Source organism: Salmo salar, chromosome 21 (genome assembly GCF_965601325.2).
Source record: "Salmo salar chromosome 21, fSalSal1, whole genome shotgun sequence".
NCBI lineage: Eukaryota > Metazoa > Chordata > Actinopteri > Salmoniformes > Salmonidae > Salmo > Salmo salar.
In genome coordinates, this window is record NC_138311.1 from 7,186,420 (window position 1) to 7,210,724 (window position 24,305).

General features: G+C 43.5%; 1 protein-coding gene across 2 annotated transcripts in view; it reads right to left on the minus strand.

The window, feature by feature from the left end:
* The window catches only part of LOC106581657 (melanophilin), a 155,655-nt gene that overhangs the window by 125,821 nt on the left and 5,529 nt on the right, over nt 1-24,305 (minus strand). For both annotated transcript variants that reach the window (XM_014163857.3, XM_014163856.3), the window contains exon 2: nt 1,504-1,675. In XM_014163857.3, the coding sequence (XP_014019332.1) occupies nt 1,504-1,631 (128 nt within the window). In that variant the 5' untranslated portion in view covers nt 1,632-1,675. The remainder of the gene's footprint in view (nt 1-1,503; nt 1,676-24,305) is intronic.

Sequence of the window (24,305 nt, forward strand, 5' to 3'; positions counted from 1 at the left end):
AGCTCTGACCTGACTCCTATGAGAATCAATGCATCTTACCACAAGTAAAAGAATATTGATTGGCTTGTTATGATATAGGAGGGCATTTTTGTAAAATGTTCTAAGGTGTTTGACATATTTTGTTTAATTAATGCCAAACCATACAAGTGAGGTGAACCTTCAAGTGAAACAAATGTGAGTGTCAAACCATAATTGGATCATGCAACCTTGCCTTTATGGAATAATATCATGAACTGCCCAATCAGCTGACTAGTAGACTCCATCTCTACCAGAGAAAAACACACTGGGACATCAGGAATGTGCCAATTATCTGGCATTACACAGCTGGGCTACAGTACAGGTCATGTGATCTGTGGCTCACTACCAGGCATCCCAGTAGAGCTTAGATATATAAAGGCCCACTATCAGTGTTCACTATCATGCCTACCCACTGGGTACAAACAGGTTGAAAGGACATTGCTTTAACATCTTGTTAACATTGTAGGATTATCATTGTATCAACATGGAAATCAAATTGGATTTGAACAATTCAATTTTGGTCTTGCCTGAAATCAAAGGCCATCACAGGCGTCAAGGTTTTAGTTAATTTCACGTTAGTCAAACACGCTTGGTTGACATCAAATATCAACAAAAAGCCTTAGGGTGTCTCTCCAGAGGGAGTTAAGGGAACAACAAGTATGAAAGTATGTACTGTATAATGCATTTGACTCTGATGTGAACCTTGAGGTCACTCCTAATCCCAGTCTACAGAAAACTGCAATTAAAATGAGACGGATTAACACGTCTCCTGGAGAGAGAGCCGTCTGAACCAACAAAATATCCAGATCTGCACTAATCTACACTATTAATCTACGTGGTCACACTGTGTAAATTCAATGGTGGATATATTCAAAAGTAGCCTTTGTCAGCTGGACCCAACTCTGCTATTCTCTGGGTAGAAAGAATGATTCCCTCAACAAAGTGGAATGATAATCCCTATTCAAATGTTATGTAATGTCTATAGACTCCGATATGGTCAAATGTATCAAAATAATGACATGAAATGAATAAAGAATAACTGATTGATCCTGCATGGTAAGCGAGCTTTAAAGTTGCTGTTCCAAATCACAGAGCAGTAAACCTCTGACATTTCAACATATCCAGTAACTCAATTAGATTGTTACTAAGATATGACATTGTTCATTCTTAGGCGAGATCAGTCACTGGTAGACAGAATAGTGATTAATAGCAAATATGATCCAATATGCATAGTATTTGCATACTACTTCAATATAACATACTGAAATCAAACCAATAATTTGGCAACAAAAAAACAACACACTTCTTAAATTGAAACATATAAGAGAGCCCCTGCCTTTTGTATGAGTCCAGCTCTTGGTAATGTTTGCTTTCATTTCAACAAAGTAGAGATGTGTTTTTTTGTGAACCAACAAACCTCTATGTTCAAATAAAAGGAAAAACAAAAGGATCAATAATATATCAAATGAAAAGGGGTTTGCCTACCCCAGTCTGTCCTCCTCTTTCTTCCTCAAGTCAAAGTCTCTCTGGACGACCTGAAACACGTGCTGGGCCTCCTCCTCTGTCAGTGTGGAGAGATCCAGCTTCTTCCCCACAGCGGTGGTAGGCATCATGGTCACCTTGGGCGCACGGGGACCATTCACTGCTTTATATTGGACTGCAAGAAGTGGGACAGAAAACCAGTTAGATTGCCACCATAGTGCAACAAAAAGACACAAGACAAATGTTTACTCAAAACCATTATAATACAAAACGACAGTGTCATCAACAACAAAAAAATACATGGAACAGCAACTCAACCAAGAAAAGCCAAATCCCCTAATAACTACTACATAAAACACTACACTTGATGTTCCAAAGTAAATGTTTGATACAGCTGGATGGAGTAGTAAAGCTATAGCAATTTTAGAAAGAAAATAATTGCAAGCTTTGCTGAAATTCACTTCTTGTCATGAAAATGTCTGTTTTTCGATTGCAACAAAAGTAATACAAAAGCTTGCAGACAGTGTAACTGACAAATCAACATGAGGGAGGTAGGGAATATTCTGGGTTGTTTGGTTGACCCAACTGCTGGTTTGCAGGCGTTGGGTCACTTAGTTGAGTTGTTTTCTTTAAAAATAGAAAGGTTCCATTGTTGATACTGGGTTATTGGTGCTGGGTTATTGAAATATGACCCAGTGTGTCAGATCAGAAGACTGGTTGCGTAGTTTAGTAGGGGTGTGGCTTTCAGATTGTTCTTTTTACCCACCTGTGAGAGTAAATGTCATTCCTGTTCATCTGTTCTGTAGTATAGTTGTCACGTTAAGGTTGAACATTGACATTTTTGTTGTTCAATGAGGCTTAGAGAAGTGTACGAGGTCCCTAAAAGCCTATGTAAATCCCATTGTTGGGATAGATACCACCTTATTATAACGTGTAATAAATTTGTAAAATTCTAGAAGAATGTGTAAAAAGCTTAACATTTTAAGGACAAATTACATTTGCTATATGTAAACTTAACATGATGAATGGGAATGACATTTGTGATCCGTTTCAGGAAACTAGGCGTATGTCACAAGTAACTTCTTCACAGGAGAGCCGTTTGAACGTAAACTTTTTTTACTTTTATCAAAATGCATTTTTTTGGCACAGGAGATGCATCCATCCATGATGTATACGTGCATTATAGTCTAGCTAGCTACATTTTCAGATATTACACATTTCAAATTGACAGGAAGTAGTTTAATTTCAAGTTAAGGTGTACTGTTAGCTAGCTAACGTTAGCTGGCTGGCTCGCTAGCTAACATTACATGTATGACCTTATTCTTTGTATCTAAAAGAAATTAGCTTGACAAAGCTAGCTAATATTGAACCTGGTTGGTTAGCTACCTGCAGATTCATGCAGGGTAGTAACATCATGAGTTGGGATTATGGTTCATTGTTTACCTACCTAGCTCCGTGTTTTAACAAAATACTCGTCTGAGTGTGCCAGTGCGCAGATTGTGCGTCCATTGTGCGCTCTGAACTCTCAGAGTGAAATGCTCTGAATTTACGAACGGACAATCTGACTGCACAGTTGCAGTCACCAACGCTCTAGATAACAAAGCAGCCTAACCAGCTCTGCTAGGGCAAGTAATGTTCAGTGTGCTGTTCTCTCATTTGTCTGGAAGTAGCTAGCAAGTTAGCTTGGGTGCTTGACTGCTGTTAGTACAGAGCGCCCGGACCAACCCTTAAAGAGATGGGTGGGGATAAAGTTTAAGAGATGCTGAATGGGTGTAGACAAAGAAGAGCTCTCCAGTAGTAGTACCAAAACATTCAAAGACAATTTTCTCAAAAGGGAGTTTACAAGTTTATCAACTTTCAAAGCAAAATTACTTTCCCATTGTTCTTCAACTGTACAGTTGTGGCCAAAAGTTTTGAGAATGACACAAATATTAATTTTCACAAAGTTTGCTGCTTCAGTGTCTTTAGATAGTTTTGTCAGATGTTACTATGGAATACTGAAGAATAATTACAAGCATTTCATAAGTGTCAAAGGCTTTCATTGACTATTACATGAAGTTGATGCAAAGAGTCAATATTTGCAGTGTTGACCCTTCTTTTTCAAGAACTCTGCAATCCGCCCTGGCATGCTGTCAATTAACTTATGGGCCACATCCTGACTGATGCCAGCCCATTCTTGCATAATCAATACTTGGAGGTTGTCAGAATTTGTGGGTTTTTGTTTGTCCACCCGCCTCTTGAGGCTTGACCACAAGTTCTCAATGGGATTAAGGTCTGGGGAGTTTCCTGGCCATGGACCCAAAATATCAATGTTTTGTTCCCAGAGCCACTTAGTCATCACTTTTGCCTTATGGCAAGGTGCTCCATCATGCTGGAAAAGGCATTGTTCATCACCAAACTGTTCCTGAATGGTTAGGAGAAGTTGCTCTCGGAGGATGTGTTGGTACCATTCTTTATTCATGGCTGTGTTCTTAGGCAAAATTGTGAGTGAGCCCACTCCCTTGGCTGAGAAGCAACCCCACACATGAATGGTCTCAGGATGCTTTACTGTTGGCATGACACAGGACTGATGGTAGCGCTCACCTTGTCTTCTCTGGACAAGCTTTTTTTCAGATGCCCCAAACAATTGAAAGAGAAAATGACTTTACCCCAGTTCTCAGCAGTCCAATCCCTGTACCTTTTGCAGAATATCAGTCTGTCCCTGATGTTTTTCCTGGAGAGAAGTGTGTTCTTTGCTGCCCTTCTTGACACCAGGCCATCCTCCAAAAGTCTTCGCCTCACTGTGCGTGCAGATGCACTCACACCTGCCTGCGGCCATTCCTGAGCAAGCTCTGTACTGGTGGTGCCCCGATCCCGCAGCTGAATCAACTTTAAGAGACGGTCCTGGCGCTTGCTGGACTTTCTAGGGCGCCCTGAAGCCTTCTTCACAACAATTGAACCGCTCTCCTTGAAGTTCTTGATGATCTGATAAATGGTTGATCTTACTGGCAGCAATATCCTTGCTTGTGAAGCCCTTTTTGTGCAAAGCAATGATGACGGCACGTGTTTCCTTGCAGGTAACCATGATTGACAGAGGAAGAACAATGATTCCAAGCACCACCCTCCTTTTGAAGCTTCCAGTCTATTATTCGAACTCAATCAGCATGACAGAGTGATCTCCAGCCTTGTCCTCGTCAACACTCACACCTGTGTTAACGAGAGAATCACTGACATGATGTCAGCTGGTCCTTTTGTGGCAGGGCTGAAATGCAGTGGAAATGTTTTTTGGGAATTCAGTTTATTTGCATGGCAAAGAGGGACTTTGCAATTAATTGCGATTCATCTGATCACTCTTCATAACATTCTGGAGTATATGCAAATTGCCATCATACAAACTGAGGCAGCAGACTTTGTGAAAATTAATATTTGTGTCATTCTCAAAACTTTTGGCAACGACTGGAGTGTACGATATAACATTTTGTAGCTCTGAGTAGGGTTGCAAAGGGTCAGAAACTGTCCGATAAATTGACAGAATTTTTCCAGAAATTTTCCATGGGTAGTAAAGCCTGGGAATTTGGGGAATTTAGCTCAAATTCATCAAAAAAGTTAGCTTTCAACAGTGAACCATTTTATGTGGGATACACATAATTCTAGGTCTTGTGGCATATTTTGGTGAACCCCTGGTCGGGCTCGTCCTGTATGCGGAACGGACATCCAGCGGACATCCAGCGAAAAATCCTATCCCTATTAGCATAACCTCTCTGGGCTAGGCGGGACGAATTCGTCCCACCTACGTAACAGCCACTTGCAGCCTGTGGCGCGATTTTCAAAACCTTAAAAATCCTATTACTTCAATTTCTCAAACATATGACTATTTTACAGCTATTTAAAGACAAGACTCTCGTTAATCTAACCACACTGTCCGATTTCAAAAAGGCTTTACAACGAAAGCAAAACATTAGATTATGTCAGCAGAGTACCAAGCCAGAAATAATCAGACACCCATTTTTCAAGCTAGCATATAATGTCACAAAAACCCAGAAGACAGCTAAATGCAGCACTAACCTTTGATGATCTTCATCAGATGACAACCCTAGGACATTATGTTATACAATACATGCATGTTTTGTTCAATCAAGTTCATATTTATATCAAAAACCAGCTTTTTACATTAGCATGTGACGTTCAGAACTAGCATACCCCCCGCAAACTTCCGGGGAATTCGCTAACATTTTACTAAATTACTCACGATAAACGTTCACAAAAAGCATAACAATTATTTTAAGAATTATAGATACAGACCTCCTCTATGCACTCGATATGTCCGATTTTAAAATAGCTTTTTGGTGAAAGCACATTTTGCAATATTCTAAGTACATAGCCCAGGCATCACGGGCTAGCTATTTAGACACCCGGCAAGTTTAGCACTCACCATAATCATATTTACTATAATAAAAGTTTGATTACCTTTTGTTGTCTTCGTCAGAATGCACTCCCAGGACTGCTACTTCAATAACAAATGTTGGTTTGGTCCAAAATAATCCATCGTTATATCCGAATAGCGGCGTTTTGTTTCGTGCGTTCCAGACACTATCCGAAATGGTAAAGAAGGGTCGCGCGCATGGCGCAATTCGTGACAAAAAAATTCTAAATATTCCATTACCGTACTTCGAAGCATGTCAACCGCTGTTTAAAATCAATTTTTATGCCATTTTTCTCGTAGAAAAGCGATAATATTCCGACCGGGAATCTCCTTTTCGGCAAACAGAGGAAAAAAATCACAAAGACGGGGGCAGTCAGGTCACGCGCCTAAGCCCAGAGTCCCTTGATCGGCCACTTGAGAAAGGCGATAATGTGTTTCAGCTTGGGGCTGGGATGACGACATTCAGGTTTTTCCCGGGCTCTGAGCGCCTATGGACGACGTAGGAAGTGTCACGTTAGAGCAGAGATCCTTAGTAAACGATAGAGATGGCAAAGAATTTCCAGAAATGGTCAGACAGGCCACTTCCTGTAAAGGAATCTCTCAGGTTTTGACCTGCCCTTTGAGTTCTGTTATACTCACAGACACCATTCAAACAGTTTTAGAAGCTTTAGGGTGTTTTCTATCCATATGTAATAAGTATATGCATATTCTAGTTACTGGGTAGGAGTGGTAACCAGATTAAATCGGGTATGTTTTTTATCCAGCCGTGTCAATACTGCCCCCTAGCCCTAACAGGATAACAAAATTTAATATATATTTTTTTCAAATATAGGACTATGTTATATCGTTTTATAGATACACCTCTCCTGAATCTAACCACACTGTCCGATTTCAAAAAGGCTTTACAGCAAAAGCAAAACCTTAGATTATGTTAGAGGAGTATATCGTAAAAGTAGCCACATAGCCATTTTCCAACCAACCACATGCATCACAAATAACCAAAAAACAGCTAAATGCAGCACTAACCTTTGACAATCTTCATCAGATGACACACCTAGGACATCATGTTACACAATACATGCATTCTTTTGTTCAATAAAGTTCATATTTATATATAAAAACAGCATTTTACATCGGCGCGTAACGTTGACTAACTATTTTCCCTCAAATGCGTCCGGTGAAACAGCGCTACAATTTACTAAATTACTATTCGAAAACATTTTAAAAATATAATATTGTCATTCTAAGATTTATAGATTAGCATCTCTTGAAAGCACCTGCAATGCCAGATATAAAAATAACTTTACTGGGTAATCACACTTTGCGATAAAAGGGGATGCGATACTCAGAAAAATAGGCTACCGTTACAGGTCAGCGCCATCTTGGAACAATCGCATATCAAATCTACTCTTGTATACTATTGTCAATAATCCCTTACCTTTGATTATCTTTAGCAGAAAGCACTTCCAGGAATCCCAGGTCCACAACAAATGTATTTTCGTTCAAAAAAGTTCATCCTTTACGTCCCAATAGCTTGTTCTTGTTAGCGCGTTCTGAAGGCTGCACCAAAAGCTCCGTCGGCCGCCGGACTACTCTTTCAATAAAATGCATTTTTTTTTATTATTTAGGTTCGTTCAAACATGTCAAACGTTGTATAACATAAATCTTTAGGGCCTTTTTCAACCAGAGCTCCAATAAGATTCAAGGGGGACGATTGCAATTGTCTTTCTAAACGTTTCGAAAGGGGAGGGTAGCCAGGGGCGCCGGCGTCATAATGGTGATGGCCCTCCTCATGTGACCACTTTCCACAGCGTCTCACTCAGTCAGTTTTCACAGTAGGAGACTCAAACCACTTTGTAAAGACTGGGGACATCTAGTGGAAGCAATAGGAAGTGCTCAATGAATAATTGCTCACTGTGTGAATTACAGGCAAAGTGGTGAAGTTGAGTCCGCAATTCAGAATTCCACATCCTGTTACGATCGGTCTCGGGGTTTTGACTGCCATATGAGTTCTGTTATACTCACAGACACCATTCAAACAGTTTTAGAAACTTTAGGGTGTTTTCTATCCACAAGTATTAATTATATGCATATCCTAGCTTCTGAGTTTGAGTAGGAGGCCGTTTAAAATGGGCACGAATTCTTTTCAAAAATCGCTGTAGCGCCCCCTATCCTAGGCGACCGTCAAGAGGTTAAACTATCCCCAATTCAATGGAATTGCAACCCTCTGCATGCCCAGTGCATTCTTCCATCACATGTGCAGTGCACTTTTCCATCACATGTACAGCTGATTCTCAAGCTCTTGCACACTAATGAGATGCTATTGAGCCCACACTACTGCACTGTCTGAGCCAAGGACTACATGCTTTCTGGTAAGTTTTGATTACAATACTGGGTGGGGTGAATATATATGACATATATCATTTTTTGTTAACTAGTAAATAGTAGCCTATGGGGCGGCAGGTAGCCTAGTGTTTAGAGCGTTGGACTAGCAACCGAAAGGTTGCAAGATCGAATCCCTGAGCTGAGAAGGTCAAAAAAATGTTGTTCTGCCCCTGAACAAGGCAGTGGACCCACTGTTCCTAAGCCGTCATTGAAAATAAGAATTTGTTCTTAACTGACTTGCCAAGCTACAACATCGAGAGCATCCTGATTGGTTGCATCACTGCCTGGTACGGCAATTGCTCGGCCTCCGACCGCAAGGCACTACAGAGGGTAGTGCGTACGGCCCAGTACATCACTGGGGCTAAGCTGTCTGCCATCCAGGACCTCTACACCAGGCGGTGTCAGAGGAAGGCCCTAAAAATTGACAAAAACCACAGACACCCCAGTCATAGACTGTTCTCTCTACTACCGCTTGGCAAGCGGTACCGGAGTGCCAAGTCTAGGACAAAAAGGCTTCTCAACTGTTTTTACCCCCAAGCCATAAGACTCCTGAACAGGTAATCAAATGGCTACCCGGACTTTTTGCATCGTGTGCCCCCCCCCCCCAACACCTCTTTTACACTGCTGCTACTCTCTGTTTATCATATATGCACAGTCACTTTAACTATACATTCATGTACATATGTCCATACTACCTCAATTGGCCCGACCAACCAGTGCTCCCGCACATTGGCTAACCAGGCTATCTGCATTGTGTCCCACCACCCACCACCCGCCAACCCCTCTTTACGCTACTGCTACTCTCTGTTCATCATATATGCAGTCACTTTAACCATACCTACATGTACATACTACCTCAATCAGCCTGACTAACCGGTGTCTGTATGTAGCCTCGCTACTTTTATAGCCTCACTACTGTATATAGCCTCGCTACTGTTTTTCACTGTCTTTTTACTGTTGTTTTTATTTCTTTACTTACCTATTGTTCACCTAATACCTTTTATGCACTATTGGTTAGAGCCTGTAAGTAAGCATTTTACTTTACCTGTTGTATTCGAAGCACATGACAAATAAACTTTGATTTGATTTGAGTTAAATAAAGGTAAAATATATATATTTTTTAAAACAGCAGTGTTTTTAAATCATTTCGAACTTGTTAGTTAGTTTTTGCTAGCATGTGGTTTTTAGCTTGCTTGAGCCTGCTAACTGAGGAGTGTTAATTAACCTGTTTCCATACATGTTTCATTTTAAAACATTTATCTTACAAATTAGTTAATTAATCGAACTGCTTAACTATTTATCTGTTCATGGAATTGTATATATTTTTTATTTTTTTATTTCTAGTATTTACAGGAAAATGCCACGGGCATTATCTGATGTGTGGGTAGACATTCCACTGCAGCTGATGTAGAAGAAAAAGCTGTGCACATTTGCAAATACTGTGCCAAATCATATGTGAAGAATGCAACAAAGCTGCAGTATCATCTCGCCAAGTGCATAAAGTTCCCTCAGTGCTCACAACAAGCAACCTCTGACAAAAGTCCCTCTACTTCTATTCGAGGTGAAAATGATGAATCAGACACCTTATTGATAGCAACAGCTCATGGTCCTCCTGGAATCAGTAGTTCTTTTGACTCAATGGAGGAATGTAGTCAGAGAAATACTGATGAATGTCTTGCTCGAGCTGTGTATACAACTGGTTCACCTCTGATGCTCACAGGCAATGTGTATTGGAAGAGATTTCTGAATATTCTTTGCCCAGCATACACCCCTCCAACCAGACATGCTTTATATACTCATTTGCTGGATCCAGAGTTCAACAGAGTTCAAGTGAAGGTCAAGCAAATCATAGAGAAAGCAGACTGTATTGCAATCATCTCTGATGGGTGTTCGAATGTTGGTGGGCAAGGAATAATTAACTGCATCATCTCCACCCCTCAACCAGTATTCTACAAGAGCACAGACACAAGGGACAACAGACACACCGGTCTCTACATTGCAGATGAGCTGAAGGTAGTCATCAATGACCTTGGACCACAGAAGGTATTTGCACTGGTGATAGACAATGCTGCGAACATGAAGGCTGCTTGGTCCAAAGTGGAGGAGTCCTACCCTCACATCACACCCATTTGCTGTGCTGCTCATGCATTGAATCTACTCCTCAAGCACATCATGGCACTGAAAACAATGGATACACACTACAAAAGAGCCAAGAAAATGGTTAGGTATGTGAAGGGTCATCAAGTTTTAGCAGCAATCTACCTCACCAAGCAAAGTGAGAAGAATAAGAAGCTGCCCACATTGAAGCTGCCCAGCAACACCCGTTGGGGTGATGTTGTCATCATGTCTGACAGTCTCCTGGAGGGGAAGGAGTCTCTCCAAGAAATGGCCATATCACAGTTTGCCCCATCAAGAGGCTCCTCTTGGATGATGTATTTTGGGAGAGTGGTAAGCAGCCTGAAACCTATAGCAGTAGCCATTGCACGGATTGAGGGAGACAATGCCATCCTGTCTGATGTTCAGACTCTCCTTGCAGATGTACGAGAGGAAATCTGTACTGTCCTGCCCACGTCACTGTTGCTCCAAGCAGAGGAAACTGCAGTTCTGAAATACATCAAAAAGCTTTAAGACTTCTGCCTGAAGCCCATACACACCGCAGCGTACATGTTGGACCCCAAGTATTCTGGCAAGAGCATCCTGTCTGGTGCAGAGATCAACAAGGCCTATGGTGTCATCACTACCGTGTCTCGTCACCTTTGTCTAGATGAGGGCAAGGTTCTTGGCAGTCTGGCGAAGTACACTTCCAAGCAAGGGCTTTGGGATGGAGATGCAACATGGCAGTCGTGCCAATATATCTCATCAGCCACTTGGTGGAAGCAACTTTGTGGATCTGAGGCTCTTTCCCCTGTTGCCTCCATTATCCTCCAAATCCCACCAACATCAGCCGCCTCAGAGCGCAACTGGTCCTTGTTTGGGAACACACACACCAAAGCACGCAACAGGCTGACCAATACCAGGGTTGAAATATTGGTGGCCATCCAGGCAAATTTGAGGCTTTTTGAGACTGACAACGAGCCATCCTCCACAAGGTTGGAAAATGACAGTGAAGATGAGGCCTCAGAGTCTGATGTTCAAGAGGTGGACATTGAGGAGGTCCAGGGAGAAGACATGGAAGCCTGAGAGGAAGACAACCAAAGCATTAGTTTCTAGACTATCATTTTACAGATGTATGTTGAAAATGTTTTTGGGAGATCCGATGGATCATTGGGGATCCTTCAATATTCCCTTTCTTTTGTTTTTCAGTGAAATCATCCCATATGAAGGGTCAAAGTTCAATTTGTAACTAAATTGTTTTTTAAAATTTCTATTGAAAGGATTTAATAATTTGCAATTCTGTCTACTTATGATAAGGTAAAAGGGTAATGTTTCTGTCTCCATATGATATGGTAAATATATCCAATGCAAAAAAACATCTACATTTAAATAGTATTAATATTAATTTGCATATATTCCCATATATTCTCGTTAAATCCCACGGAAAGTTTCCACCTCTGAATATTCCCCAAAATGTGCAACCCTAGCTCTGAGTGTCTACATTTATCCAATGTAAAAAAAAATTTTTCAAATTTTGCTACATAAGGCCGATTCGAGCCGGTCGGTCACATTTACTCTCATGGGTGGCCAATGAGATCTATCTGAAAGCCACACCCCTAATAAGACACTTCTGAAAATAACCTAAGGATTACATTCAAAAAGACATAGCTGCTAGATCAACCAAGCATGAAAGTAAAAAATACCCAACTGATGGTTAAATTAACCTATGTTTGAGTAATTCCAACAACACAACATGTTGGGTTATTCACACAATATTTACCCAGCGCTGGGTTACCAAATAACCGAAATTGAGTGGAGGACTTGGGGGCTCTTTCATTTTTGTCCACTTTGCCTCCATTTTACCTGAACCAGTTCCTTGGACTGACTAAACAGCCAACGTAAACAAGGTACATAAAATACATATTATCAGGGGAGCCTGTCACACTCTAGAATTATGCAACATTAGGCCTACCCATCCTATATTTCCCTTTTCCTCATCACTTGGTGAGGGATAGATAGCCCCACCGGAGATGTATACATTTGAAATGCTTTGAATGCAATCATATTTATGGTATTCATATTGTGTTGCAATGTTATTTAAACCCATTTGTGAATGACAAATGAAATGTATTCATCTTGAGTTTAATGTTCAGTAGGGAGGTGGGCATTACGTTTTTTTTGTAATTGTCAAAAGCATAATCATTCAAGCAATCCAACACTTAGTTTAGAAGTCTTGCTAAGTTGCCTTCTCCCAATACAGTGCAGCCTCATGTATTTAAGTGATAATTCCCGGGAAGCCGGTGTTTGTAGGAAATATTGGCACGGGTGTGGTTACATATTAAAATAATGATTGACATACAGTACCAGTCAAAAGTTTGGACACACCTACTCATTCAGGGGTTTTTCTCCATTGTAGAATAATAGTGAAGACATCAAAACTATGAAATAACTCATATGGAATCATGTAGTAACCAAAAAAGTGATGTTATATTTTGGATTCTTCAAAGTAGCCACCCTTTGCCTTGATGACAGGTTTTCACGCTCTTGGCATTCTCTCAGCTTCATGAGGAATGCTTTTCCAACAGTCTTGAAGTAGTTCCCACATATGCTGAGCACTTGTTGGCTGTTTTTCCTTCACTCTCTGGTACAACTCATCTCAAACCATGTCAATTGGGTTGAGGTCGGGTGATTGTGGAGGCCAGGTCATCTGATGCAGCACACCATCACTCTCCTTCTTGGTCAAATGGCCCTTACACAGCCTGGAGGTGTGTTTTGGGTCATTGTCCGGTTGAAAAACAAATGATAGTCCCACTAAGCGCCAACCAGATGGGATGGTGAATCGCTGCAGAATGCTGTGGTAGCCAAATAAATCACAGACAGTGTCACCAGCAAAGCACCCCCACACCATCACACCTCCTCCTCCATGCTTCACAGTGGGAACCACACGTGTGGAGATCATCTGTTCACCTACTCTGCGTCTCACAAAAAAAAACGGCGGTTGGAACCAAACATCTCAAATTTGGACTCATCAGACCAAAGGACAGATTTCCACTGATCTAATGTCCATTGCTCGAGTTTCTTGGCCCAAGCAAGTCTCTTCTTCTTACTGGTTTCCTTTAGTAGTGGTTTCTTTGCAGAAACTCGACCATGAAGGCCTGATTCACGCAGTCTCGTCTGAAACATTTATGTTGAGATGTCTTCGTTATAAATGTTACATTACCATGATGGCTGGCAACGTTATTATCCCTTACTTGCTAGCTAGCCAACTTTGGCTGACACAGTCATGTCAAACAGTGCAGCCATAATAACATCAAAGTAGCTGCATTTGTGTTTGTTTAACCTGTCTGGGCTAGGGGGCAGTATTTTCATGGCCGGATGAAAAACGTACCCAATTTAAACAGGTTACTACTCTGGCCCAGAAACTAGAATATGCATATTATTAGTAGATTTGGATAGAAACGATCTGAAGTTTCTAAAACTGTTTGAATGGTGTCTGTGAGTATAACAGAACTCATATGGCGGGCAAAAACCTGAGAAAATTCCAAGCAGGAAGTGGAAAGTCTGAGAAGTGTAGTTTTGATTCTCTATCGAAGCTGCAGTGTCTGTGGGGTGACGTTGCACTTCCTAAGGCTTCCATTGGCTGTCTAAAGCCTTCAGGAAAATGCTGAAACCACTTTCTGTCACTGGGCAGATAATAGGAGCTCAGTTACTGAGTGGTCTGCCTGGCAACAAAGGGATTGGATATGCTCGGTCCCGCGAGCACGCCCCTCCCTTTTCTTCTTGAATGAATATGCTATTGTCCGGTTGGAATATTATCGCAATTTTACGTAAAAAATACCATAAAGATTGATTTTAAACAGCGTTTGACATGCTTTTAAGTACAGTAATGGAACATTTTGACTTTGTCTCTCGTTCCGCGCTTGCGCGTTACCCTTTGGATAGTGACCTGAACACACAAACAAAACGGAGGTATTTGTACATAAATATGGATTAATTCGAACAAAAACAACATTTCTTGTGGAAGTAGCAGTCCTGGGAGTGCATTCTGACGAAGATCAGCAATATTTCTAATACTAATTCTGAGTTTAGGTTGCCTCGAACTTGGCGGGTGTCTGAATAGCTCACCGTGATGGCTGAGCTATGTACTCAGAATATTGAAAAATGTGCTTTCTCCGTAAAGCTATTTTAAAATCTGACACAGCAGTTGCATCCAGGGGTAGTCTATGTATAATTCTTAAAATAATTGTTATATATTTTGTCAACGTTTATGATGAGTATTTTTGTAAATTGATGTGCACATTCACCGGTGGTTTTGGTGGGAATACATTTTCTGAACATCACGCGCCAATATAAAATGCTGTTTTCGAACAAAAAACATACATGTAATGTGTAACATAATGACCTAGGAGTGTCATCTGATGAAGATCAATGGTTAGTGCTTCATTTAGCTGTGTTTTGGATTTTATTGACACATGTCCTTGCTTGGAAAATGGCTGTGTGATAATTTGTGTCTATGTACTCTCCTAACATAATCTAATGTTTTGCTTTCGCTGTAAAGCCTTTTTGAAATCGGACAATGTGGTTAGATTAACGAGAAGTTTATCTTTAAAATGGTGTAAAATAGTTGTATGTTTGAGAAACTTGAATTATAACATTTTGTTGTTTTTGAATTTTCCGCCCTGATATTTCACTGGCTGTGTCCCGCTGGTGGAACGCTAGCGTCCCACCTAGCCCATAGAAGTTAACTAGTATGGGCTATGTGGGACGCTAGCGTCCCACCTGTGGTACAGCCAGTGAAATAGCAGGGCGGAAAATTCAAAACAACAAAAATCTCATAATTCGAATTTCTCAAACATACAAGTATTATACTCCATTTTAAAGATAAGATTCTCCTTAATCTAACCACAGTGTCCGATTTCAAAAAGGCTTTACAGCGAAAGCAAATCATTAGATTATGTTAGGACATCACCTTGACAAGAAAAACCACACAGCCATTTTCCAAGCAAGGAGAGGCGTCACAAAAACCAGAAATACAGCTAAAATGAATCACTAACCTTTGATGATCTTCATCAGATGATACTCCCAGGACTCAATGTTACAAAATACATCTATGTTTTGTTCGATAAAGTTCATATTTATATCCATAAACCCCATTTTACATTGGCGCGTGATGTTCAGAAAATGTATTCCCACCAAAACCATCGGTGAATGACCACATCAATTTACAAAAATACTCATCATAAACTCCTTAATGCGACCGCTGTGTCAGATTTTAAAATAGCTTTTTGGCGAAAGCACATTTTTCAATACTCTGAGTACAGAGCTCAGCCATCAAAGCAAGCTATACAGTTACCCGCCAAGTTCTGGAGTCAACTAAACTCAGAATTGGTATTATAAATCTTCCCTTACCTTTGCTGATCTTCATCGGAATGCACTACTAGGACTCCCACTTCCACAAGAAATGTTATTTTTGTTCGAAATACTCCATATTTATGTCCAAATACCTCCGTTTTGTTCGCGCGTTCAGGTCACTAATCCAAAGGGATAACGCGAAAGCGCAGAACCAGAGATGAAGTCAAATAGTTCCATTACCATTCATAGAAACATGTCTGTGTTTACAATCAATCCTTAGGGTCTTTAACATAAAACGTTGATAATATTCCAACCGAACAATAGCGTATTCATTACAGAGGAAAAAGAAGGAGAGGCGCTCCAACGTGCCTGCACAGTAAACAACTCACTTGTCCCATGCAGTCCACTGATTGACTGAGCTCCTATTCTCTGCCCAGTAACAGTAGACGGATGAAACAAGTTTCTAAAGGCTGTTGACAGCCAATGGAAGCCTTAGGAAGTGCAAAATGACCCCACAGACACTGTAGTTTGAACAGGGATTAGATAGAACTACAAGTCACTTCCTGGTTGGATTTTTTTCTCAGGTTTTTGCCTGCCATATGAGTTCTGTTATACTCACAGACATCATTCAAACAGTTTTAGCAACTTCAGAGTGTTTCCTATCCAAATCTACTAATAATATGCATATCCTATCTTCTGGGCCCGAGAAGTAGGCAGTTTAATTTGGGCACATATTCATATGAATTTCTGAATACTGCCCCCTGTCACCAAGAAGTTAAGCTGTTTTCTATTGATTTTCTGGGATACATCCATAACAATGAGCGATTTCACCTGGCATAGAACATTTGCCCTCTTGCCAGGCCACTGTTCAGAAGAGATAGCCAACTACACAGCTAACACAATCACTTCAAACTGAAGCTGGAATGACAGCAGACTAGCTGCATTTCGTGTTTTTCTATTGGCATTTCATTGTATATATCCATAAAAATGATGCTGATTCATGATTTCGATTGGCTGAGAAAAGCTGCCAGCTTGGCTGTCTCGTCCCGACTCCTGACAGTGTAGATCTAGTATATTATTTGCCTGGCTGAGCCGATGAGACAGTGGATTGCACAGTCAGATGGAACAGAGTAAATAGCCATTTCAACATCATAAACTTAGCCAGTGGTAACTTGTGGAGTAAACACCAGCTGGAATGCGGCTTTAACCAATCAGCATCCAGGATTAGACATACCCGTTGTATAACCACACATATCCACTGTATCCCCATGCCAAACCAGTCATATAGTTGGCAGTATTTTTGAATTGCTACCATTAAGGTGGTGATAAATCCCAACAGATTGTGTAAAAAATCTGAGTTTAATAGCAGCATTCTGGACTACAGCAGTGTAAGGCCTCCAAGGAATTGGGCAATTCATTTCATCTGAGGAGTGAACAGACAGTAGTCTAATGCTATAATAAACTAGTTATTTATAGTATATTTAGGTTTTATTAGGCTAAATAAGCATTTCATCATTTAAAAACATAAGCATTTATAATGGCTTATTCATGAAAGAAAATTTACATTTATTTGAATAAATTCAGCGAAAGATGGAATACAGCATTACTTAAGCCTCTAATGAATGTTTGGTATTCGAAACAGTTTTTGTACTTTTTATAGTTTAAGTCTACTGCACAGTATAATTTCAAGATGATACATGCATAGCCATGTGTAGCGGTCAGAAGCATCACTACAGACCCGGGTTAGATCCCGTGCTGTATCACAACCGTCTGTGATTGGGAGTCCCATAGGGCAGCGCACAATTGGCCCAGCGTCGTCCGGGTTAGGGGAGGGTTTGGCAGGGGGGGAGGCTTTACTTGGCTCATTGCGCTCTAGCAACTCCTTGTGGCGGGCCGGGCGCCTGCAGGCTGACCTCGGTCGTCAGTTGAACGGTGTTTCCTCCACCACATTGGTGCGGCTGGCTTCAAGGTTAAGCGGGCGAGTGTAAAGAAGCACGGTTTGGGCATGTTTCGGTGGACCCGTGACTTGAAAATAGTACCCACTGTCTCAACGTCAACAGTGACGAGGCAACTCCGGGATGCTGGCCTTCTAGGCAGATTTGCAAAGAAAAAGCCATATCTCAGACTGGCCAATAAAAACAAAAGATTAAGATGGGCAAAAGAACACAGACATGTTACAGAGGAACTCTGCCCAGAAGGCCAGCATCCCGGAGTCGCCTCTTTACTGTTGATGTTGAGACTGGTGTTTTGCGGGTACTATTTAATGAAGCTGCACATTGAGGACTTGAGGCATCTGTTTCTCAAACTAGACACTAATGTACTTGTCCTCTTGCTCAGTTGTGCACCGGGGCCTCCCACTCCTCTTTCTATTCTGGTTAGAGCCAGTTTGCGCAATTCTGTGAAGGGAGTAGTACACAGCGTTGTACGAGATCTTCAGATCCTTAGCAATTTCTCGCATGGAATAGCCTTCATTTCTCAGAACAAGAATAGCCTGACTAGATTCAGATGAAAGTCTTTGTTTCTGGCAATTTTGAGCCTGTAATAGAACCCACAAATGCTGATGCTCCAGATACTCAACTAGTCTAAAGGCGGACAGTTTTATTTCTTCTTTAATCAATACAACAGTTTTCAGCTGTGCTAACATAATTGTAAAAGGGTTTTCTAATGATTGATTAGCCTTTTAAAATGATAAAATTGGATTAGCTAACACAACGTGCCATTGGAACACTGGAGTGATGGTTGCTGATAATGGGCCTCTATACGCCTATCTAGATATTCCATCAAAAATCTGCCGTTTCCAGCTAAAATAGTCATTTACAACCTGAACAATGTCTACACTGTATTTCTGATCAATTTGATGTTATTTTATTGGACAAAAAAATATGCTTTTCTTTCAAAAACAAGGACATTTCTAAGTGACCCCAAACTTTTGAACGGCAGTGTATGTCTAAAAGACAAATCTGGATTCAGAAGTTGTCAGAATATGGTGCAAATCCACAAAACTCTAAATATGCATTGGAAAGGGTCTGTATTCTCCAGAATATTGAAAATGTGTCATGAAAAGATTTCCCCTGATCTGAAACCTTTTCGCCCAGTGCTGATTTAACCAAAGAGGCCTCCCTGTTCCCTGGTAGGCCATCATTGTAAATAAGAATTTGTTCTTAACTGACTTGCCGAGTTAAATAATTGTCACGGGCTGGCTCGAGGAACAACAGGAGAGGTAGAGTCAGGCGCAGGAGACAGAAAGTTCGTGACCACACTTCTTTATTTGAAGCACTGTATGTGGTCGACAAAGTATAGGGGCGCAGCCCTTAAAGATTCTGCGGTGGTGTACACAAATAAAATAAACCACTGGCAGAAGGAAAACTCAGTACACGTTCTTTTCGCACAAAAACCCGGACAAGCAACACAATCACGTACAACCACATACATCCTACGCTAACCTAAATAACCCCCCCTTACTAATGACTAACCCAAAACAGGTGCGTGCCTACCTAGACCTAACCAAACGAAAGTGAAACAAAAAGGGATCGATGGTAGCTAGTAGGCCGGCGACGACGACCGCCGAGCTCCGCCCGGCCGAGGAGGGGCGCCACCATCTGTCACTGTCGTGACAGTACTCCCCCCCTGACGCGCGGCTCCCGCAGCGCGCCGACGCCGGCCTCGAGGACGCCCCGGAGGGCGAGGCGCAGGGCGATCCGGATGGAGGCTGTGGAACTCCCGGATGAGCGCTGGGTCCAGTATGTCCTCCACCGGTACCCAGCACCTCTCCTCCGGGCCGTACCCCTCCCAGTCCACGAGGTACTGCAGGCCCCTCGCCCGGCGTCTGGAGTCCAAGATGGACCGGACTGTGTACGCCGGGGGCCCCCCGATGTCCAGGGGGGGTGGAGGGACCTCCCGTACCTCATTTTCCTGCAGCGGACCAGCTACCACCGGCCTGAGGAGAGACACATGAAACGAGGGGTTAATACGATAATAAGAAGGAAGTTGTAATCTGTAACACACCTCGTTTATTCTCCTCAGGACTTTAAATGGCCCCACAAACCGCGGACCCAGCTTCCGGCAGGGCAGGCGGAGGGGCAGGTTCCGGGTCGAGAGCCAGACTCTCTCCCCTGGGGTGAACACGGGGGCCTCGCTGCGGTGCCGGTCAGCGCTCGCTTTTTGTCGCTCCCTGGCTCGTTCCAGGGATTCCTGCACAGCGTTCCAGGTCTCCCTTGAGCGCTGAACCCATTCCTCCACCGCAGGGGCCTCCGTCTGGCTCTGATGCCATGGCCCCAGGACCGGCTGATAACCCAACACACATTGGAATGGTGACATGTTGGTGGAGGAGTGGCGCAAAGAGTTCTGAGCCATTTCGGCCCATGGCACGAACCTTGCCCACTCCCCTGGCCGGTCCTGGCAGTAGGACCGCAGGAACCTGCCCACCTCCTGGTTTACCCTTTCCACCTGCCCATTACTTTCGGGGTGAAACCCCGAGGTAAGACTGACCGACACCCCCAGTCGCTCCATAAACGCCCGCCACACTCGGGACGTGAACTGGGGGCCTCGATCTGAGACGATATCCTCGGGCACCCCGTAGTGCCGGAAGACGTGGGTGAATAAGGCTTCCGCGGTCTGCAGGGCCGTAGGAAGACCGGGTAACGGAAGCAGACTGCAGGACTTAGAAAACCGGTCCACAACGACCAGGATCGTAGTGTTGCCCTGAGACGGCGGGAGATCGGTCAAGAAATCCACCGCCAGGTGGGACCATGGTCGTTGTGGAACCGGGAGGGGTTGTAATTTCCCTCTAGGCAGGTGCCTGGGAGCCTTACTCTGAGCGCACACCGAACAGGAGGAGACATAGTGCCTCACGTCCCTCACCAAGGTGGGCCACCAGTATCTCCCACTAAGACCACGCACTGTCCGCTCAACCCCTGGGTGACCCGAGGAGGGAAGCGTGTGAGCCCACCGAATCAGCCGATCGCGAACACCGAGCGGAACGTACTTACGACCCACTGGACACTGCGGAGGAGTAGGCTCCGTCCGTAACGCCCGCTCGATGTCCGCGTCCACCTCCCAGACCACCAGTGCCACCAGGCAGGAGGCTGGAAGTATGGGCGTGGGATCGGTGGACCGTTCCTCGGCGTCATGGAGACGAGACAGTGCGTCGGCCTTAGTGTTCCGGGAACCTGGGATATACGAGATGTTAAACCGAAATCTCGTAAAGAACATCGCCCACCTGGCTTGACGCGGGTTCAGTCTCCTCACCGCCCGGATGTACTCCAGATTGCGGTGGTCAGTCCAGATGAGAAAAGGGTGACGCGCCCCCTCAAGCCAATGTCTCCACACCTTCAGGGCTCTGACCACAGCCAACAGCTCCCTGTCCCCCACATCATAGTTACACTCCGCCGGACTCAACTTCCTAGAGAAGAAGGCGCAGGGGTGGAGCTTGGGGGGGGCGCCCGAGCGCTGGGACAGCACGGCTCCTACCCCAGCCTCGGACGCGTCCACCTCCACTATGAAGGGCAAAGAGGGGTCCGGGTGCGCCAGCACCGGAGCGTCGGTGAACAAAACCTTCAGACGACTAAAGGCCCTGTCCGCCTCCGCGGACCACTGCAACCGCACCGGGCCCCCCTTCAACAGTGAGGTAATGGGAGCCGCCACCTGCCCAAAGCCCCGGATAAACCTCCGGTAGTAATTGGCAAATCCCAAAAACCGCTGCACCTCCTTCACCGTGGTGGGAGTCGGCCAATTACGCACGGCTGAGACGCGGTCACATTCCATCACTACCCCTGATGAGGAAATGCGATACCCCAAGAAAGAGACGGCTGGTTTGGAAAACTCACATTTCTCAGCCTTGACGTATAGGTCATGCTCCACCAGTCGCCCAAGCACTTTACGCACCAGAGACACATGCTCGGCGCGTGTAGCGGAGTAGACCAGAATGTCATCGATGTACACCACTACACCCTGACCGAGCAGGTCCCGGAGAATCTCGTCCACAAAGGATTGAAAGACTGCGGGAGCATTCTTTAACCCATACGGCATGACGAGGTACTCATAATGGCCAGATGTGGTACTAAATGCAGTTTTCCACTCGTCCCCTCCTCGGATACGCACCAGATTATATGCGCTCCTGAGATCCAATTTTGTGAAGAAGCGCGCCCCGTGAAATGACTCCATCGCCGAGGCGATGAGAGGTAGTGGGTAACTGAAACCCACTGTGATGGCATTTAGACCTCTATAGTCAATGCACGGGCGCAGACCTCCCTCCTTCTTCTTCACAAAAAAGAAGCTCGAGGAGACGGGTGAGTGAGATGGCCGAATGTATCCCTGCCTCAAGGACTCAGTGACGCTTTTTTTTAACCTTTATTTAACTAGGCAAGTCAGTTAAGAACAAATTCATATTTTCAATGATGGCCTCGGAACAGTGGGTTAACTGCCTTGTTCAGGGGCAGAACGACAGTACACGTCCTGGTAATCCATCTGGCTTTGTGAATGTTGATCTGTTTAAAGGTCTTGCTCACGTCGGCTACCGAGAGCATTATCACACAGTCGTCCGGAACAGCTGGTGCTCTCATGCATGCTTCAGTGTTGCTTGCCTCGAAGCGAGCATAAAAGGCATTTAGCTCGTCTGGTAGGTTTGTTTCACTGGGCAGCTCGCGGCTGTGTTTCCATTTGTAGTCCGTAAAGTTTTCAAGCCCTGCCACATCCGACGAGCATCAGAGCCGGTGTAGTAGGATTCAATCTTAATCCTGTATTGACGCTTTGCCTGTTTGATGGTTCATCTCAGGGCATAGGGGGATTTCTTATAAGTGTCCGGATTTGTGTCCAGTTGAAAGCGGCAGCTCTAACCTTTAGCTCGACTCATATGTTGCCTGTAATCCATGGCTTCTGGTTGGGATATGTACGTACAGTCACAGTGGGGACGACGTTGCCGATGCACTTATAGATGAAGCTGATGACTGAGGTGGTATACTCCTCAATGCCATTGGATGAATCCCTGAACATATTCCAGTCTGTGCTAGCAAAACAGTCATGTAGCGTAGCATCCACGTCATCTGACCACTTCCGTATTGAGTGAGTCACTGATGCTTCCTGCTTTAGTTTTTGCTTCTAAGCAGGAATCAGGAGGATAGAAGTATGGTCAGATTTTCCAAATGGAGGGCAAGGGAGAGCTTTGTATGCGTCTGTGTGTGTGGAGTAAAGGTGGTCTAGAGTTTTTTTCCCCTCTTGTTGCACATTTGACATGCTGGTAGAAATTAAGTAAAATGGATTTAAGTTTACCTGCATTAAAGTCCCCGGCCACTAGGAGCGCCACCTCTGGATAAGCATTTTCTTGTTTGCCAGCATCGCTTTGTGGTGGTCAATAGACGGCTATGAAAAATAGAGATGAGAACTCTCTTGGTAGATAGAGTACCTTATGATAAGCTGTAGACCACACTACCTCAGGCGAGTAACACCACGAGACTTCTTTAATATTAGACATCGCGCACCAGCTGTTATTGATAAACAGACACACACCCCCACCCTTAGTCTTACCAGACGTAGATTCTCTGTCCTGCCGATGCATGAAAATTCCCGCCAGCTCTATATTATCCGTGTTGTTGTTCAGCCACGACTCGGTGAAACATAAGATATTACAGTTTTTAATGTCCTGTTGGTAGGATAATCTTTTTTTGTTTTCCAATGATTGCACGTTGGCCAAGAGAAATGTTGGCAGTGAAGGTTTACACACTCGCCTACGAATTCTCAGAAAGCAGCCCGAACTCCACTCCCTTTTTCTCTGTCTTTTCTTTGCACAAATTGTTTTTATTTCACCTTTATTTAACCAGGTAGACGAGTTGAGAACAAGTTCTCATTTGCAACTGCGACCTGTCCAAGAATGCAAAGCAGTTCGACACATACAACAACAGTTACACATGGAATAAATAAACATACAATCAATATTACAGTAGAAAAATCTATAAACAGCATGTGCAAATGAGGTAGGATAAGAGAGGTAAGGCAATAAATACGCCATGGTGGCAAAGTAATTACAATATAACAATTAAACACTGGAATGGTAGGGTGTGCAGAAGATGAATGTGCAAGTAGAGATACTGGGGTGCAAAGGAGCAAGATAAATAAATAAATAAATACAGTATGGGGATGAGGTAGATTGGATGGGCTATTTACAGGTGCAGTGATTTGTGAGCTGCTCTGACAGCTGGTGCTTAATAAAGCTAGTGAGGGAAGAGTCTCCAGATTTGGTGATTTTTGCTGTTCGTTCCAGTCATTGGCAGCAGACAACTGGACGGAGAGGCGGCCAAAGGAAGAATTGGCTTTGGGGGTGACCAGTGAGATATACCTGCCGAAGCGCGTGCTATGGTGACCAGTGAGCTGAGATAAGGCGGGGCTTTACCTAGCAGATGACCTGGAGCCAGTAGGTTTGGCGACGAGTATGAAGCGAGGGCCAGCCAACGAGAGCATCCAGGTCGCAGTGGTGGGTAGTATATGGGGCTTTGGTGACAAAATGGATGGCACTGTGATAGACTGCATCCAATTTGTTGAGTAGAGTGTTGGAAGCCATTTTGTAAATTACGTCGCCAAA